The sequence below is a fragment of the Mustela nigripes genome, chromosome 6 (genome assembly GCF_022355385.1).
Source record: "Mustela nigripes isolate SB6536 chromosome 6, MUSNIG.SB6536, whole genome shotgun sequence".
NCBI lineage: Eukaryota > Metazoa > Chordata > Mammalia > Carnivora > Mustelidae > Mustela > Mustela nigripes.
Genome location: NC_081562.1, coordinates 77,944,304 through 77,964,853, shown reverse-complemented (window position 1 = coordinate 77,964,853; position 20,550 = coordinate 77,944,304). Strand labels below are relative to the sequence as shown.

Below are 20,550 nucleotides of genomic sequence, written 5' to 3'. Positions count from 1 at the left end.
ATTAAAGTGTACTATTTGATAAGTTTTGACGTATGAATACACCTGTGAAACCATCACCACAATTAAGGTAGTGAAGATATCCATCATCACCAGAAATTTCTTTGTATCCCTTCTCAGTTCTTCTCTCCCATGCCTCTCTCTGATCCTCAGTTGCTAGGCAACTACTGATCTGCTTTCTGTATAGATTTGTTTGCATTTTCTAGAATTTTATAAATGGAATCATACAGTTTATAGTCTTCTATGGTTTCTTCAAACATAATTGTTTTAATGTTCGTCTGCGTTGTTGCATGTATCAGTAATTCATTCCTTTTTGTTGCTGAGCAGTATTCCATTATATGAGCATAGCATGATTTCTTTCCTCATCTGTTTGTGGACATTTATTTTTAGTTTTTGGCCATTACAAATAAAGCTGCTATGAACATTTGTGTAGAAGTCTTTTTATAGATTTGTATTTTCTTCTCTGAGTAAATCTCTTGGAGTGGAATGTATCACATTTTTTCTCATGTTTCGGAATGAGGGGTTTTGTCTGTGCATGTGTGTGTGTGTGTGTGTATATCTTTAAGGAAAACTCTTATGCCCACAAAAGATTATTCAGGGACTACTTCCATTATTAAAATTAATGTTCAATTTAGGTTTCATTTATAAAAAAATCTAGTTTTTTCTTAAATGTCTGTTCATTTTTACAAATCTTATTCTGTTTATAAAATTTAACAGAATTTAACTTTTTCCCCCTAGGCATAGTTATTTCTATTTTAATTTTTTTTTTTTTTAAGATTTCTTTATTTACTTTAGAGAGAGAGTGCATGTATGCAAAGGCAGGGAGGGTCAGAGGAGGAGAGAGAATCTCAAGCAGACTCTCTGCTGAGTGTGGAGCCTGATGAGGGGCTTGGTCTTATGACCCTGAGATCATGACCTGAGCTGAAATCAAGAGTTGAACACTTAGCTGACTGAGCCACACAGGTATCCTATATTTTTAAAAAGTATTGGTGGTTAAGTCTAATGTGGAGCCTGGACTGAGTACTGTTGTACAGATGGTATTTAAAGCAAGGACTGAATGAGGTCATCTTGAATAGCATTTCTCAAGTTTTGTGTGCATAAAAAATACCTGTAGTTCTTAGGCTAGGTCTGAGAATCTGCATTTGTGCTCATCTCTCAGGTGCTGATGCCTCGGTTTGATTAGTGGACCACCCTTTGTTTAGCACTGTCCTAGAGGGTTAGTGCAGATAGAGAAATATGTGAAGACTGAGGCCTGATGCACTCTGAAGTTTAGAAATTGTGAAAGAAGGAAAAGAACCAATAACTGAGACAGGGAAAGAGTAGCTGGTGAGGGACAAGAAAAATTGTGTGGTGGTCTAGAGGCTTATGACGAAGGTTCTGCCCAAAGTGAAGGAGTGGTAAACTCAGTTAAATGCTGTTTGAAAAGACTGCATGAGATGAGTGCTATAGTTGACTAGTGTGTATGGGGAAGTGATTGTTGGTGACTTTGAAAGTGAGTGTTAGTAGAATGGTTGGGACCAGAGCCTGATAGAGATGAACCTGTGAAAGAATGGAGGAAAGAGGTGTGGAAAGTAAGTATAAATAAATCATTTGATGCTTATAGTAAAAAAGAGAACAGAGAAGTGGGGCAGTGGCTAGAAAGTGATATGGACTTAGGGAAGAGTTTTTTCTTTTCCTTTTTTAAGGAACAGAGACCTGTTGTTATCTGTTTGTATGTTGAGAGGAATTACCTATTTACAGAAGAAGTATCTTGAAGCAGGAGAGAAAGGAGGTCAGTAGCAGGAGTAGTGTCCTGGAGAAGAGCAAGTAGAGACATGGCCATAATTGGGAATATGGATAGGGAAGTTAGAGGATATGGGCCTAGATGAAAGCTTGTGGAAATTTTCATCAAATACCTTCTGTTTTCTCTGTGAAATAAGAATCACCCCATGATAAAACAGCACACAATAAAAGTAAGTTAGTGTTCTGTCCCCAGTGCTTCAAACGGTGATTTGAACACTATTTAATAAATGTTTGTTAAATAAATGAATGGAAGGAAGAGTAATCTTGGATTGGAGGGAAGAAGACAAGAAGTCAGTTAAGTAGATAATGTAGAAGGCTGCTATTGGGTTGGGTGAGAGTGGTAAACACGGGAATGATGAGGTGGAATCATTCTAATAATGTGAAAGAGAAATAAACTGAAAGGACTTGATATTTGTTTGGCTAAGGGGAAGGGAAAGTTGAGGAGGACCTGTTTATAGCTCTGGAGATTGTCCTTAGTCTTTCAAATTAAGTGAGCTGTGATGTCCTTTAATGATTTGAGGGGTTTGTCAGCGATTTAATTGCTGAACACTCTAACCTAGTTTTTCTAAAGCTGATGTGTAGTCATCTATTTTGTCTGTGCTTACCAAGGACTTTCTTAGTAGCTGCCAAAGAAGCAAGTATCCCCTGCTGCCACTTCCCAGTAGTTTAGGGAAAAATGTGTTCTAGGCTTTTGCAGAAGTGTTTGATGTTGAAAATTAGACCTCAGAGTAAAAAGTCTTCAGAATACTCAGGTTTTTGAAATGATGGTATAAGCACACTTAGGCAGGTGACAAGAAGAAAGAGTATGTTGAACCTGAGCATAAATTTAGTTGGTATAGTGTGAATCCTTGGACCAGTGGTTTTTGTTGTTTTTTGTTTTTTGTTTAAAGATTTTATTCATTTGACAGATCACAAGTAGACAAAGTGAGGAAGGGAAGCAGGTTCCCTGCTGAACAGAGAGCCCAATGTGGGACTCGATCCCAGGACCCTGGGATCATGACTTGAGCTGAAGGCAGAGGCTTTAACCCACTGAGCCACCCAGGCACCCTTGCACCAGTGATTTTAAATTGTATTTCTCACAGCCACACCTCAGGGATAACTGATGTTCAAGGATGAGCACTGAGCAAATGGGGATTCAGGAGTCTCCACATCAACTTCATATTGAGATTCCTTGTAAAATTTTGTTAGCATGATGATTCTGCTGCAAAAACAGTAACAATTTGAATATCAGTAATATTTGAATTTTGTTGATAAGTCAAATAGTTCCGTGATTAGCAGAGTAGATTATTTATTGAAGGTAGAGAAAACCACTTTATAAGAACTCTTTTATCTTTCTATTTGGCAATACATTTTTATAGAGGGGCACCTAGTGGCTCAGTGGGCTAAGCATCTGCCTTTGGCTCGGGTCGTGATCCCAGCATCCTGGGATAGAGCCCTATATTGGGCTCCCTGCTCAGCAAGAAGCCTGCTTCTCCCACTCCAGCTCCCCCATGCTTGTGTTCCCTCTCTCGCTGTTTCTATCATAAATAGAATCTTTAAAAAATAAAATAAAATAAATTTTTATAGAAAGCAGACATGCACATTAAACCCTTTATTGCATTTTCATGAAAAAGAAGTGAATGCCTCAGAAGATGACATCAGAAATTTTTTCAAGAAAATGAATTCTTGAAAGTTGGCCCATAGACAAATCAATTACACAGTTGTTTGATAGTTGTATTTATGCATCGTATCTAACTGGTATTGTTAATGATCATTAATAACGAAGTGTTTATTTGAGCTTCTGTACATGTAAGATCTATGCTAGGCACTGGGCATACAAAAATAAGTGAGATATGGATCTTTTATCATGTGGGGGGGGTTAGAGTACAGTTGGTGGGGAGATAGAACACAGCCATATAAGGATCAACAGCATTGCAGAGTGATGTGGAAGACCCAGAGGTGCTGCAGTGGCTCCATAAATGTTTGGTGCACATTGCTTTTAAAAATATTTTAATCATTAAAATCCAAAAGAACATGTTATATAAATGTGTTCTATGCACCAAACAGAACATGCTCAAAAGGAAGACCACTAAAGGTAATTAATTTATTCTGCAGGTTAGATTAGCTCATTCTTTTTTTCTTTTTTAAATTTCAAAATAAAGTAACAAATCCTTTATTTGTATTTCTTGAACACTGTGAGTAAAGACAGCCCTAGCAACATTTTTTTAGTTCTCATTTTCCCTCCTTTACCTCTGTCCTCACATAATCATTTTGCTTCCAAGCTGCAGTTCTCAAAACCTCTCTCATCCAGTCTTATTTCCTTCTTATTCTTTATCACAAAATCTCAAAACCCGATTCATTTAAAAATAAAAAATCTACCTTAGAGAGTCATTGAACACTGCCGAATGCTCCCCAGACTAGAGGACCTAGAAATCCAGGGAGTTCACACTGAGTAATTTACATCCCTTCTTGCTTTTTAACCCTTTGTAGGCATTGTGGTACTAGAGCTTTCTGATGTGTCTTCAAATGATAATTTCCTAGATGAGTTTTTTGCAAATTCAAGAAACATTACATGAACATTATATTTTTAAGGACAGAAAGGAAATGTGGTTTCTCACATTAGGAGTCATTCAGCAAAAAGGATTTTATCATGCAATATTTTGCAACAATAAACTTGAACCATCTTGTTTTGCCATAAGAAGATGTGACGGTAGGATGCCTGGGTGGCTCAGTCGGTTAAGTGGCTGCTTTTGGCTAGGTCATGATCCTAGGGTCCTGGGATCGAGTCCCACATCGGGCTCCCTGATCAGCAGAGAGCCTGCTTCTCCTTTTTCCTCTGTCTGCTGCTCTACTTGTGCTCTGTCAAATAAATGAATAAAGTCTTTTTAAGAAAGAAAAAAAAGATGTGATGGTGTTCTTTCATCTTTTATGACATTTGGCATCAAAATTTATGTGCTATGATTTGTAAATAGACCATACAGAAGGATAGGTACATATACCTAGTCTAAAAATGAAAATGGTGGGGCACCTAGGTGGCTCAGTTGGTTAAGCGACTGCCTTGGGCTCAGGTCATGATCCTGGAGTCCCAGGATCGAGTCCCACATTGGGTTCCATGCTTAGCGGGGAGTCTGCTTCTCCCTCTGACTCCCCCCCCCCCATGCTTCCTCTTCCTCTCTCATTCTGTCTCTCAAATAAATAAATAAAATCTTTAAAAAAATAAAAAACCAAAATTGAAAATGGTGGGTGCCTGGGTTGCTCAGTGGGTTAAATAAAGCCTCTGCCTTCAGCTCAGGTCATGATCTCAGGGTCCTAGGATGGAGGCTGCATCGGGCTCTGCTCAGCGGAGAGCCTGCTTCCTCCTCTCTCTCTCTGCCTGCCTCTCTGCCTACTTGTGATCTTCTCTGTGTCAAATAATAAATAAATAAAATCTTTAAAAAAAAATGGAAATGGTAATTTTGGAGGAAATAAAATGGTTGTCCTCACTTCAAAAAAAAAAAAAACAAAACTATGAACCATCAAGGTTTTTGAAGTAAAATGTTTTGATAATGCTGGTGCAAAAAGTGGAAATGAAGAGAAGCCAAAATCTACTAGAGGTGTGTTTGAAATCATGAAATCAGTATTTCAAGGTAGGTGTGTTCCTAAGAATAGGCATAATAGCTGATGAGGAGTAAGTCAAAAAACTTTGTCTATTTTAGGTCTATATACCTTCAAAACCCCATTATTACAGGTTAAAAGTTTGGGCTAAGTATGCTTTAAATGCTTAGTAAAAATTTAATGTTGGTTGAATTTTATTACTTTATTTCTTTTTTCTGTAAATTATTCATAAAATGACTTAAAGTATTTTTTTTTTTTTAAGATTTTATTTATTTACCAGACAGAGATCACAAGTAGGCAGAGAGGCAGGTGGAGAAGGAGGGGGAAGAAGGCTTCCTGCTGAGCAGAGAGCCCTGAGACCGTGACCGGAACCCAAGGCAGAGGCTTTAAACCCACTGAGCCACCCAGGTGCCCCAATGACTAAAAGTATTTTTTAAAAGGGCTTGTGGTGATGGCTCTTTTTCCTGGTGTACTGACAGTTTAAACATGAACTAAAAGCTCTTTCCACATTGTCTATAATAAATTCTCATTCTTTTTTCTGTATTACAGTATACTGGTTTTTTTCTTCTTAATGCTTTTGACAAAACTCACTTTCCTTTTTCTTTCTTCCTTTTTTTTTTTCTTTTACTTCTGCATGGTTTTTATCTCATTTGCTACGTAAATTCTGTGAGGGCACAGATTATGTTTGTTTTATCCGTAGTGAATCTTCAGCATCTTACCTATATCTGACTTGTGTGAGTATGCAATAAATTTGTTAAACAAAACAAGGTTGCCACTTACAAATCTACCTTGGTTAGATTTTTCGGGTTTTGTTAGCAGTGTATTAAGAGACTCATAACGAGTTTAGGTTTAGTTCAGTTATTTTTACTCACTGAGATTTATTGTATTGCTTCACTTTATATTTTAGTGTTATGAAAATGACTATTTCTTTCTGAGCTATGAGTGATAGCTTTTTTCTTTTAGAAAGAAACCAGTAAATACTTTATACCTCACTTGTTTTGCTTGTCCCAACTCGACAAAGCTAAATTGTGATGAGGTTGATCAAGCTTGAGACATTTTTCTTAAAATATTTAGCATATAGAATTTTTGATGTGGGGTGATAGGATAGAAGGCAGACAGGTAGTTAGAAATGATATATAGTAAGTCAGCATGTACCACCATTCTTCCACCTGCATGGAAACTTAAGCAGCTCCTAAAAATACTTTGTCTGATGAATAGTAGATAGCCATTACATTATTGTTAAATTTGCACTTTTTTCTTACATTACAGTAAATCAAAGGACCTGCAAAATTTTACATAGTCTATCTGGGCTGTTTATGAAGGATATACCGAGGCATATGAAGATTCCCTCAATTTCTAAATATCATATTTCACAAGTAACAGCTTAGTCATGATATATGTAAATAGGAAGAGGACAAGAGAATGTAGTTGGTATATGGTAATTAACTAACTAGATGATCTTTTGTCCTCCATACTGCAAAACCTCTGGCATTATAGGTGTATTGTGAAAACTATGAATGAGAAATCACTGGACATAAAAGGCACTTCTTAAAAATGACACCCTGCCCCTTAATGAGTTAACAATCTTTCACCTCTAAAATTTCCCACTATTTTCCAGATTTTTCTCTTTAAGGAGAAGAAGGATCATAGTTTAAATCTTAAGATCCCTAGAGATATGAAGGCTTTCTTTTCGGTAGGGCATGGTATTGAGTCACTTTATGATATGTTAAAAAGGTAAGCTGTGCTCGCCTACTTTCAGTGAAGCATCTTTAAAGTGCATTCAGCCTCTAGAGAGCAGCAGAGAACTTCATTTCAGTAATTAGTCTACACACACACACACACACACACACACACACACACTTGTGTATTTTTATTTTGTGCTTCTTTTTTTCCCATAGTTGAATTAGATCAAATAATCATAGAGCGATGGAACACAATCGTAATCTTTTTTTTCCCCCCAAGATTTTACTTATCTGACAGAGGGCATGCACAAACAGAGGTCGCAGCAGGCAAAGGGAGATGGAGAAGCAGGCTCCCACTGAGGAGGGAGCCTGATGTGGGACTCAGTCCCAGGACCCTGGGATCATGACCGGAGCCGAAGGCAGACACTTAACCGAATGAGCTATTCAGGCACCTCACAATCATAATCTTTAAGAGAAAATCAACCATCATTAAAAAGAGAATAAGGGAATGGAACATTGGACATTTAGGAAAGTCTAGGATAAAAAGATATCACTACTCAAGAACAGAAGTAAATATATTTTTTTTCAGAAGTAAATATTTTTAAGGGAAAAGAGAACCACTGCAGAAGATTTGTTAGTGATTGAAAAATAACAAAATCAATAACTACACTAGGTACATTAATAACGCACAGTTGCTTATTAGATCACTTGTCTCATATTTACATTTGCTCAAAGGAAAGCTTTGCTTATATTTTATTAAATCTATAAATCCAACATAATTAACATCAAGCTTGTCAGTCCTTCTGATTTAGAGTAGACCTGTTCTTGGCTTTCCTGTAACTGCCTTAGTCCATTTGAGCTACTATAACAAAAATATCATAAATGGTATGGCTTATGAACAGCAAGCATTTATTTCTTACAGTTTTGGAGGCTGCAAGTCCGAGATCATGGCACGAGCAGGTTAGCTGTCTGATAAGGACCCACTTCCACATTGCCAGCTATTTTTTCAGATGGAAGAAGGGTCAAGGGATCTCTCTAGAGCACTATCCATGAGGGCTATACCCACATGAACTAATCACCTGTCAAAGGCCCCACCTCCTAATACTATCACTTTGGAGGGGTAGAATTTCAACAAATACATTTTGGAGGGAACACAAACATTTAGTTCATAGCACTGTCCTAAAATTTCCCATTTCTTTCAGTTTTATTCCCATTTGGAGGAGAGTTCTTTATCCCTCTTATTGAGGTAAACATCTGATCATATTTTCCTTCTGAAATGTCCTCACATTCAGTGCTTCAGTGCCATTCTCCTGATGAGTATAGACCCTTATTACTATTACTTCATTCCCAGTTTGATTTGGTAGTCTTCTAGCTTGTCTTCAGAGACCAGCCTCTCACTTGACCAGTTTAACTAATTGTTCGTTCTGTGTTGGTTTTGACTTGGATGGTGTGCGTTTATTGAATAGTTTGTTCTTACCACTGACAGAATAACATTTAGAAGAATTTTAGATTCATAACTCATTTAAAAATAAATTATATATTTTACTCAACCTCGTGGTTTTATGAAGCAAATCATGCTCTACTAATACTTTCATATTGATGGGCCATTTAAAAGGGGAAATGATTCTAGGAAGATTCTGGAGAGATAAAGTTTCTTAAATATGAATAAGACTTGATAACAATTGTAAGAGACCTGAAGATGGGGAATCAGGATGTCCCTTTCTCACATAAAAGTGGGAGTTGAGGAACAGTGTCACATAATAGATGGGTACCCACTTGGAGACAAGTCCTTGAGGGGTAAGGAAGTGATTGATCATGTTATAAAAAATATTCTGTACCTAACTACAGCACAAAGGGTTATATTCCTGAAAATCTTGATCAGAGAACCTGTGATTGAGATAGTCTGATCTTACAGCATTAAGTCATTAATGAACACAGGTCATTGGTGGATAAAGAAATGGATTAATGAATACAGAAAAACCTTGAAAAAATGTGCAATTTTACTTGAAGGCAGCACTAAATCAATGATATCTTGAGTAGTAATAATGGCTACTCAATAACTAATGTCGATTTATTGTTGGTAGAAACATCAGGATTTTTACTCTAGGTTCAAAAGCATGTAAATTTATTTTGATATTTATAATTTTATTTTCAATTTAATCAACATTTTTGTTAATTTATTTTGCATTAAATTTTAGGATGGAGGGAGTGACACAGTACAAAACATATTAAAGGAAGTTGTCAAACCTTCATTTGTTATGGAAGGAAGACATTCAGAGATCCATATTACCTTGGGAGACCAAATGATGACTACACCTCAGTTGCATTTTATATCTTGGAGTGACTCTCAATTTTAGGTGACTCACTGTTCACTAGGCAGTAGTTTAAACAACTCTTCTCAACCCTGCCACACCTTTGAGCTTTCTTTTCTCTTTCCATTTCCAACATAATTGAAAGATTTATTAATTCTTGTTGCTCTTACTTTTTACTACTTGTTTACTTCTCTGTAGTGAATGGTTGATCCTGGCCAACCATTGAGACTGCTCCTTAAAACACATCTTTCTTCCTTGTTAAACCCGATTTTATTATTCAGCAACAAATACTAAGTATTTTTTCAGTACTATGCTAAGTGCTAGTTATACAGTGGAGCATAAAGCTAATACCTTCTCTTTTCTTCTGGAGTTTTACATCCTAGAAGAGGAAACAGATAATAAAATTAAAATTGCAACTTCTCAGGGTGCTTGAGTGGCTCAGTGGATTAGACCTCTGCCTTCAGCTCAGGTCACAATTCCAGGGTCCTGGGATCTAGCCCCACATCGGGCTCTCTCCTGGGCGGGGAGCCTGCCCCCCCACCCCCACCCGCCACTCCCTGCCTGCCTCTCTGCCTCCTTGTGACGTCTGTCTGTCAAATAAATAAAAATTAAAAAAAAAAAAAATTGCAATGTCTCCATTACTCCCTATGTTCCTTATTTTCCTGTAGCATTTGTCAACATTTAAGACTCTGTATTCATTTTTTGTTTGATTCCACCTGCATAATGTTGGCTTCATGAGGGCAAGGCTCTGTTTTCCTAGAGGAATATTTGTCGGTTAAGAAGTGAAAAAGGGGTGTGTGTGGGTGGCTCAGTGGGTTAAGCCTCTGCTTTTGGCTCAGGTGTTGATCTCAGGGTCCTGGGATTGAGCCCCACATTGGGATCTCTACTCAGCAGGGAGTCTGCTTCCCTCCCTCTCTCTCTGCCTCCCTCTCTGCCAACTTGTGATCTCTGTCGAATAAATAAATAAAATCTTTAAAAAAAAAAAGTGAAAAAGGTGGGGACGCCTGGGTGGCTCAGTTCTTAAGCCTCTAATTCGGCTCAGGTCATGATCCCAGAGTCCTGGGATCGAACCCTGCTGAGCAGGAAGCCTCCTTCTCTGTCTCCCACTCCCCAGCTTATGTTCCCTCTCCTGTCTCTGTCAAATAAGTAAATAATACCTTAAAAAAAAAAAAAAGTGAAGGGACACCTGGGTGGCTCAGTGGGTCGAAGCCTCTGCCTTCGGCTCAGGTCATGATCCCAGAGTCCTGGGATCCAGCCCCACATTGGGCTTTCTGTGCAGCAGGGACCCTGCTTCCTCCTCTCTCTCTCTGCCTGCCTCTCTGCCTACTTGTGATCTCTGTCTCTCAAATAAATAAATAAAATCTTTAAAAATAAATAAATAAAGTAGCTTTCCTAACACTTTCTCTACCACTGTAGTACCTTTCCTCTTCAGGCTGCTGCCAGTAATCTTTGTAAAATTCAATTCTTAATTTCTTCTGTGATCTCTTATCTTTTTTTTTTTTTTTAAAGATTTTTTTTATTTATTTGACACAGAGGCAGAGAGGCAGGCAGAGAGAGAGGAAGGGAAGCAGGCTCCCCGCTGAGCAGAAAGCCCGATTCGGGGCTCGATCCTAGGACCCTGGGACCATGACCTGAGCTGAAGGCAGAGGCTTAACCCACTGAGCCACCCAGGTGCCCCTCTTATCTTTACTTTTAAGGGTAAACCAGATTCCTTAGCTCATTATTGAATTTCTTCCCATCCAGTTAGCCTTGCTTTTTTTTTTTTTTTTTAAATTATTTACTTGCCATTCCCTGCTCTCCATCTCAAAATTTATATGGCAGCAATACCAATATTTGCACTTATAGCTTCTTTGTGAAGTGGGGGCTAGATCAGAGGCATCGGCTAACTCAGAAATCAGTTAGAAATGCAAATTATTAGGCTCCACCTCAGGGCTTTCTGAATTAGAGACCCTGGGAGTAGGACTAAGCAAGCTAAAAACAGGCCTTCCAGATGAGCCTGATATACCTTAAATTTAAGGACTATTGCTTTAATCCATTAAAAAGTATTTCCTTACCAAGCTCGGCCATTAATTACTGTGTTTTCAGTATCACTTTCATTTGTGTAACTTTTAATCTATATCATTAACCCTGATATCTGTGTCAGTTCTACTTCTTAAATTCTGTGGAACATCTTTCTTGGGTATCTGTCTGTGCTTCAGACTCTGTAGGCTCTAAACGAAATGCATTATTCATCTACTGAAACCTGTTTTACATGCTGTGTTTCCTGTTTACTCCTTCAAAAGATTCCTCCTTATAGCTTTGAGTGATAGTGCAGCATTTCTCATTGGTTTCTATTTTGTCTTGTTCTAGAGGAAAAACAACAACAACAAAACAACAAAAAGATTCTTTAATAATTCTGCTGACCAAAAGAGGGTCAGGACTTTCCACGCAATAGAATTACTATGTTTTGTAGACCATTTGTTAAAATGTATGTTTATCTTCTCTCCCTTAGTCTTTCATTCCTCCCCCTTCTCCTCAGTCTTCTTTCTGTCTCTCAGTTTCAGAATTTAGAGATTGTTTACTTTGAATCTTGACCTCAGTTGCCCAGATTCTACCATAAAGCTGGATGGATCTTTGACCCTGCGTCAGTAGAGTCACAACTTGGGTGCCACAACTTGTGGCACCAAAGGGTGAAACCAAGAAGCATTTCTGATATCTTGGTGCAATTTCTGCAGGAGGTTCCCAATATTTTTTAAAGGAATAAGTGAGTAAGTAGGCAAGTCTCAAAAGAATGGACAGATTGTCAGGGTCGAAAAAGCATGATGAGATTGTGACTAGAGATACAAAAAACTTCAAGGATTTTAGCAATGAAGAGTGAGGAATTTTGACTCTCAAGTATTAAATGAATAAATGAGAGATTTTTAGAGGAAAGACAAACCGTCATTATCAAAGATGGTTAGATTCTTTTTTCTGTGAGGGAGAAGGGATAAATTTAAACATTATTTAGTATAAATTTTCAAGTTTAATTTTTAGGACTCATGCTTATTTATATGTGTGCTTCCCTGTGAGTGCTCAGTTTGATATACTTTTTTAATAATTTTCACATTGATTCATGTATTGGTTATATTCTAATGGTTGACCATATATTTTAGTTTATAACTTTTACTGTTATTATAGTTCTGTTTTTGTTGGATAGGAAAGACAATAATTTGTGTGTGTGTGCATGTGTGTGTATGTAAAATCTATTAAATTGCACATTAAATTATCTCACATGAGGAATTTTTATACTTGAAAATCATATCATTTATCTATTCTTATAATTTGAGCTATTCTCATAAGGAATATATATTCTTAAATTATAATAAACAAAAACCTTTCTTTTTAACATACACACAGGAAACCTCGACCTGTCTCCCAGTTGGTTGCCCAGCAGGTTACTCAGCAGTTTGTGCCCCCTACACAGTCAAAGAAAGAGAAAAAAGATAAAGTAGAAAAAGAAAAAAGTGAAAAGGAAACAACTAGCAAAAAGAACAGTCATAAGAAAACCAGGTAAATTTGTGAAATAATAAATGAACCATTTAATATTCTCTGTTAACATTGATATATTCATATGTAACATGGACATAAAGGATTTCATCTCCTTTATTATAAAATATGAAAGTGTCTTTCTGAGCTTGAGAGGTCTGTTAGAAATTAAACACAGAGGCCACTAATATAAGCTTAAACGCTTGCCTGCCTGCCTGACTTCCTTCCTTTCTTCCTTCCCTCTTCTCTCTTTGCTTACTAGACTCAAAGACATTTGTGTTGGAGCTGATACTTTTTCGGTCATAAAGCCAGGAGTGACATTCATAATACTGAACAAATATTTGCATGGGCTTTAACCGGTTAAAATCCTCATGGGTATCGGCAGAACAGATAATCATGATGTCCTTCTCAGTGCATATCTCTGGAGTAACAGCCTTGCATATATAACTCTGCCTTAACAGTTATTAACTTACTCTGCAATCCAACTGTGTCATTGCTTTTCTAAAACATTTATTTAGTAAAATTGATAGGCTGTTTGCAAAACTATGATAAAGCTTTAAAAGCACAATTAAGAGACCATTGCTTCCAGAGTATTCATTTGTCATGTTGAAGAAGATTCATCAATGATTGGTTCAATTAATGTTAATGATTTGAAACATTTAATTATATTTTTGTGGCTAGTTCATACATGAATCTAGAGCTTTAAACATAGATGTATTCATTTTGTTATTTTTACCTAATTTATCCATTATATGTTCAGAAAGTTGGTAGAGAGAAAAGCTAGTTTAAAATTTTATCATCTTTTGTATTTAGGCCAAGATTGAAAAATGTGGATCGGAGTAGTGCTCAGCATTTGGAAGTAACCGTTGGAGATCTGACAGTCATTATTACAGACTTTAAGGAGAAAACGAAGTCCCCGCCTGCATCTAGTGCTGCTTCTGCAGATCAACACAGTCAGAGTGGCTCTAGCTCTGATAACACAGAGAGGGGAATGTCCAGGTCATCTTCACCCAGAGGAGAAGCCTCATCATTGAATGGAGAATCTCATTAAAGTTTATTTTCTCCAATTTCTTCGTCACTTCTGTCATAACATGCAAATACACAGATTATGCCAAGAAGTACCACATTTTCATGACAAACATTCATGCACAATCCATAATTTGCGTTTTACACAAAATAGAAATTTGTTAGAATTTGTTAGACTTCATTGCAATCTATGCCTACCAAACAAACCTTTTCAGACCTGACATTTTGGTCTCCACAGTTCAAGGTGCCATGAAAATGTGGTTGAATTATTCATTATGCAGTGTTATTGGTAAGTCTATTTTCACTTTTAGTTTAGTGAATTCTAACACATAATTCTTGAATTCTCCACTATTGGCATGTAACGAATTTAAATTTTTATAACATAGTGCAAGCTGCCTAAATATGTATTATTTGAGAATTGTGAATGAATAGTTATATGTATACAAGTCAAAGATCAACTTAATCAACTATTGCTGCAACAGGATTTTCTTAATGGTTATCCTCTTAAATACACCTGCTGGTACTTGGTGTGGTTAAATAGGAAAAATTGTTATTAAATAAAGAATTTGTATGAACCGTTGCCAATGTTTTTGACACATTTTACTAAATTATTGTTCCTGAATTATGTTTCTGGTTTTATCTTTGTTTTTGTTTTTGTTTATCTTTAAAGCATTCATTATTGTAATGTTTACTAGCAGAGTAGTAAACAATAAAACATTGATTATTTAGCTTTATAATTCAGGTTTAGTGCTCTTATCATTGAACACTGGTATTTTCTGTATAATATAAAACTTTAAAGTTCAAATAATTATAAGCATTTGGCAAAAATAGAAAAGAAACCTGACATATTTTAAAGGCTGCAATTTTGGAAAAGCTTTAACTTAATAATAGTTTATCACTGTTGTCTTGCCCCAAACTTGTGCAGGGTCATAGAAGTATGAATCTAATTAATACAGAAATGGAACTGTTTCACAGAACTGGGAAATAACTAATTTTAAATCAGTTTAATTGGCCTCTTATTAAATATAAGATTCTTATGAAAGTCATAGTGCCCTATTTTCAGACACAAATGCCAGTTTATGCATTTATCAATATTCCTGAAATAAAAGTATTTACAGCCCCACTTACTATTATGTAAAATTACCAATAAAATATTTTTATGACTACAGATTTTGCAGTTTTGTTCACAACTAATAATGTGTTTCATGTTGTATTTAAAAATCCAACCTAGAAACCACACAGTACTTTTCAAATTTTTCTAGGGTCTCCTGCTTCTTTTAGCCATTTGTTTAATATATATCCACCTCTAGGAGACTTCTGAAATATAAATTAAAAACATAGCTTAGATACAAAATATCACTTAAAAGCACTATGATTGCATTTGAAGAACAGAAAAAACAAAACTGTAGACCCTGACAGTTGTGATATTTGGTGGTTTCTCGTGGTAACGTAATTTTCTGTTTAATTGCAGTACTTTTTCCAGGCACAATGGGACTGTCTTTTTTGTAAGATGCTAGTTGTGAAATACAGTTACTTGCATACAGTAAAAGTCTGTGATTAAAACATTTATATACCTCATTCTTTAGTGTTGTTAAATGAAAAATTAAAGTTTGTTTTTATCATATGATGCTTTCAGTGGAACCCCAGTGAACTGGTTATGTTCTTTTAAAACACAAAAAATTTTTGCTATATTTTATTGCTTTTTATGTTTTTCAAATGTTTTAAATTTTAGACATAGTAAAAATTACAAGTAATAATTGTAATAGGGAAAATCTTCCAATTTTTAAGTCAAAACTGTGCTTGGAGGCACTAGGTCTTATGATGATCAAATTCTTTCTGGATGTATTTTAAATGCACTGTGGGAGAGAAAGAATCTTGACAGAGATGGGATTTTACCTGAATGGAGCATAGTCATTTTTTCATAAGGTGGGGGTGGCAGAGATAGTATAGTGTGGAAATTTAGAGTGCTAACTGGTATCTGATGCTTTGTATCCCGGTTGTAGAACCTAAATGAGCTTGAGTAAACGACTCGAGGTCATGTCCCATCTATTATATAGGGGTAACGGTAATCTAATCTAACTGATCGAGTCGTGGGGAGGATTTAATGTCAGTCCATATAAAATTCTTAACAACTCTATGGCACACACTGGCTGATCAGTAAATGAGCCTTTACTATCTTTATCGGTAAAATCCCATTACAAAAACAAATTGTTTCTACACCCTCTTGGATGACCAAAAGGAATTGTGTTCTGTAAGTTACACTGAATTTTCTACGTCTGATGTTTGCTCTGATCCCAGACCAGCCAACTTTCTGTAATTAAAGAACCTGATGGAATGCTATATGAGGCAGGACAACTGAACTGAGTCAGCTGGTTTGAAATTTTGTTTTCCTGTCATTAATCACAATTCACGTGCTTTTATTTCACCCTACCTCAAATATACTTATAAACCAGGAAACAGACCCAAATTGAGTAAATATACCTAATGTTAAAATATGCAAAAAGATTCAGAGCCTGGGCTTAGGGTACCTTTGTAGCTCTGTTTCATCAATTTACACTGTGGTTTTAGCAGTGGGTTCTTTTAACCAAATTTCATACAAAAAGAGGATTTGAATGTTTTTCAGAGTTTATTAACTTATTTTGATATAATTAAGAGCAAAGATATAATTTGAGGCATACCAGAATATGTATTCTTAAAACCTTTTGTATTACACAGTAGAAATAGTTAACTTAAAAGCTTTATTTTTGTTAAATGCTTTCCTAAAATTATAGTGATAGTAGACAAAGTGAAAACTAAAAAAGGAAGAGAATCTCAGCTTTTCTAAGTTGATAGCATTTTTATTACCTTTCTTTTAGACAAAAATCTTTTATTTTCCTTGCCTAAAGAATGTAGTTTCTGCATGTTTATGCATGAATGCTAAACGGTCTAGAAATTTCAGTTTCCAGTGAGGCCCTTAATTTTACTTATTTTCTTGATCTGCACATTACCTCTTCTGGAGTTTTAAAGACATGATATAGGAACTGGACCATTGATAGGAATTTCTGTACTATGAACATTAAGTGAAAATAGAAAAGGGGGTGTATAAGGAAAACAATAACCATAAAGTAATATTTTGACTTATCGGCACTGCCCTCCCTGCCCTTCAAACATAGGCACCTTCAGTTTTCTGGAATAATGAATGTAGAAAAATTCAAGTGCAGAAAAGTCAGTGATCAGAATCAAGAGACACTGAAGTTTACCAAATACAGGATGTGACTGGTCATTTTGTGAAAGCAGAAGGAAAAGAATGCCCTCACTGGCTATTGAGGGTGATCGAAAATAAGCCCCATTAATACCAAAGGCAATGGAGGGAAAATGAGGGAGGGGGGTGGAGAAAAAGCAAAGATGGCAGAAATTAGGAAATGGGGTATTGAAACAATCTGGATGATCATAGAGGAGAATCACTAGGGAGGCAGAGAACAAATTGTAGTATGTCTGTCTCTGAGAAGGTTTAGAAACTGCACTGTGATACATCCTCCTAATGACTCAGTCATTAAAATTTTAGCTGTGTTTACTAGGGCAGCAATCTGCGTAATAACTTCAGAACAATTTTCTTTAAAACCAGTTCATTTTAAGAAGCTGTGATAGAGAAGTTTTACTTTGAATTATATGAACACTACTTTCCTAAAAGCAGATCCCCTCTCTCCCAGATAATTTAAGTTTTTAATGTGGCCTTTGTATTTAGCCAGTGTAGCTTTTCCTGTCTTTATGGGCCAGTTCTGTAGCTTGTGAAATTCCATACTAAGACTAGGTACTTCTATGGAAAGATCAAGTAGAGCTCTGAGAAGTTTCAGTGCTCTGGGACATGTTTCATGTTCTAAATCATTTTATGGGTGTGTTTGTTTTCTGTGTGTTTTCATCAGTAGGAGTCGTAGAATGTAGTAGCTATTTTACTATTGTTACACTGTTTTCCTGATCTAGGTTGTCTTTATATCAGTACTCAATTCAGAGAACATTTATTGAATATATTTTGTGCACTTGGCATTGAACTAGGGGTTGGAGCTCACATGTTAAGAGGAGAGACCTGTAAGTAAGTAATTACAGTGCCATCATTGCAACGGTAAAAAACGTCTAAGATAACTGAAATAGCAGAGGACGTGTTTGCCACTCCCCGCCCCCATTTTTTTCTAGGAAATGCAGCTTGGCCTAAGTATTCACTGCAAGTCCACATTGAAAATTTTAGGATCTCATCTTGATAGTTGCAGCTAATAATGTTCAGTGTCAGTTTTACTAGCTCTCATTTCATTACTCCTGCTTGAAAGTTTAACCCTTTAGGCCATGTGAGATGATCATTTTCCTATTATAATTTTTAAAAACCAATAACCAGCTAGTGAGGTCTGCTTTTGCTTTCCGTGAAGCTAATGAAGAAGCATTACCCAGCATGCAAATGAGAAATTTTATTCAGACCTATTTCAGGAAAAGCGTTAATTCATGTGAGACAATTTGCCTTTTGCTTACAGATAATGCAAATAATTCAATTCATTGATTGCCCTCCATTTCTGAGAGAAGTCTCGGATTAAAATTCAGCTTTTAATAATTATGTAGGACTTAATCTCCTGCCAAATCCATATTCTTATTCTTGATTGTATTTTTTTGTAGATTCTGATATTAATGTTTTTCATTGTGTTCTTACAAAGTTCCTCAAATCTCTTCCCTAAGGCTAAATAGTAATACTATTTAGTAATGCTGTTAGTATTATAAAGTACTATAGTATTGTAAAGTATTAGAGTACTTTGTAATACTAACTTTTTAAAAAAGTTAGAAAATTTCTTCATTTCAATGTGTGAGGCTAAGCCCCACTGAGAACTTTTTGGGACAAGGTTCTAGTGAAATGGGTGCCTCCCTAACTGGAATTCCTGAGTGGCAAGTCTTGAGCTTACATGTCTAGGTTTAGATCTTTTGGCCTAATTGGAAGTAGGGAGTTTGAATGAAAGCTGCCATCTCATCTTCGTATTTCCATGAACTCTTTTAGCAGGAGAATACAGGAACTAAGCTGGGTAGCAAGACTCATTGGAGTTTTTCATGTATATTATTTTCACTATCCTCTTAATTTATAATAATAGCAACAATGAAATGAGCCTGTGTTTACTTTTACAGTTAGCAAAATTGAGGTTGGGTTACTGTGTAAAACCAGTTTGGGAGAAGATTCCCAAGGGACAGAATGGTAGTGAAAGCATTTTTTAAAAACAGAAAGTAGGCCGAGTTCTCAGAAGAGCAAAATGATCTTGGCCCAAGAGATAGTTCTTTAATCAAAGAAGATAAAAAAGCCTGTGTTTTCCGTACAGGATAAGATAAACAAGGAACAGTTGCACTCGGAAGAAAAAGGAAAAATTTTTTTTTTTACTTTATTAAAAATATAGAAAAGTAAAAAGAAACCAAACATAACATAGGGTTGTCTAGTGATGTAATTTCTTTGTAGAAAAGAACAATATGGGTAACAATAAGAATTCTGATTCTATTTTTTGAACTGAGGCCTGGATTTATGAAGTGTGATAGTATCAGAATTCTCAATTATTTTCAGTCTTCAGCCTTTAAGGGCCCGGGTTAGGAAAAAGGTCTGTTACTTACTCTTGTTATAATCATGACCTCGACTGATGGCAGGTTTTAAAGAACTTGTGCATGTATGTTTTAATTCTAATTTCCCTCATGACTAAATTTCCCTACAAATCTAGCATTTACTTTTACTGAGAGTATTTAATTAAAAAAAATAAAAATAAAAAAGATTAAAATCCATTGTATTGGGGCACCTGGGTGGGTCAGTGGGTTAAGCCTCTGCCTTCGACTAAGGTCCTGATCTCAGGGTCCTGAGATTGAGCCCCACACCGGGCTCTATGTTCAGCGGGGAGCCTGCTCCCCCCCCCACCTGCCTCTCTGCCTTCTTGTGACCTCTCCGTCAAATAAATAAATAAAATCTTTAAAAAAAAATAAAATCCATTGTATTAATGGAAATGGAGTGTTCCTGAAGACTGAATGGGGCATAAGTGCAGGGATGGTTCAGAGGATATTCCTTACTCTCCTCCCTACTCCACCCTCTCCATACTCTTCCCTCCAGCTAAATTCAGGGATCCTATAGAAGCTAACGTGTCCCCATTCATTGGTCTTACACTGACACTTTTTTCGAATCATGTGGTCTACAGCTGAGTATAAAGAGAAAGGAGAATGAAGAGAATTGCTTTTCTCTTTCATCCTACCCCTGACTCTACTCTCCCCCCCCCCCCCGACATTTTCTGATCTGAATGAACACCTAAACTGAAATACTTTTTTTCAAACTGATGATAGTCTTTTTCAACTTCTTTCCTCCAGTCCCACAAGGTTTCTAGGAAATGGACTATGGGAAATGAAGAGATTTCATTAGAAGCCAACCGGAAGAGAGACTGGTTTTCACTTTAAGTCTGAGTTTTTGATCCTTGTGTTCTGCAACTAATCTGACTTGTATTTCTCTGATTGTAAATTTTGTTTTAATCCCAAAACCAGTCTAAGAGGTTTTCACATAACCTAGGTTTCTTCCTTTTTGCTTTTACTTGAATTTGCATCACTCAATTTAGCATTTATTTGTTTAGAGATAGTATGGTATAATGGGGAAAAAATGTGTGTTGGATCCTCAAAGATTTCCATTCGAATTATGAATCTTCATT

At 36.3% G+C, this 20,550-nt stretch overlaps 1 protein-coding gene across 6 annotated transcripts in view; it reads left to right on the top strand.

Annotated features, from left to right (window-relative positions):
- YAF2 (YY1 associated factor 2) overlaps positions 1-15,503 on the top strand; it is a 78,874-nt gene extending 63,371 nt beyond the window's left edge. For 3 of the 6 annotated variants that reach the window (XM_059402911.1, XM_059402909.1, XM_059402910.1), the window contains 2 exons: positions 12,722-12,874; positions 13,664-15,503. In XM_059402911.1, the coding sequence (XP_059258894.1) occupies positions 12,722-12,874; positions 13,664-13,901 (391 nt within the window). In that variant the 3' untranslated portion in view covers positions 13,902-15,503. Of the gene's footprint in view, positions 1-12,721; positions 12,875-13,663 lie in introns of those variants that run through there. The other 3 variants (XR_009404810.1, XR_009404811.1, XR_009404812.1) reach the window with 2 other exon arrangements.
- Positions 15,504-20,550: the final 5,047 nt, after the last annotated feature.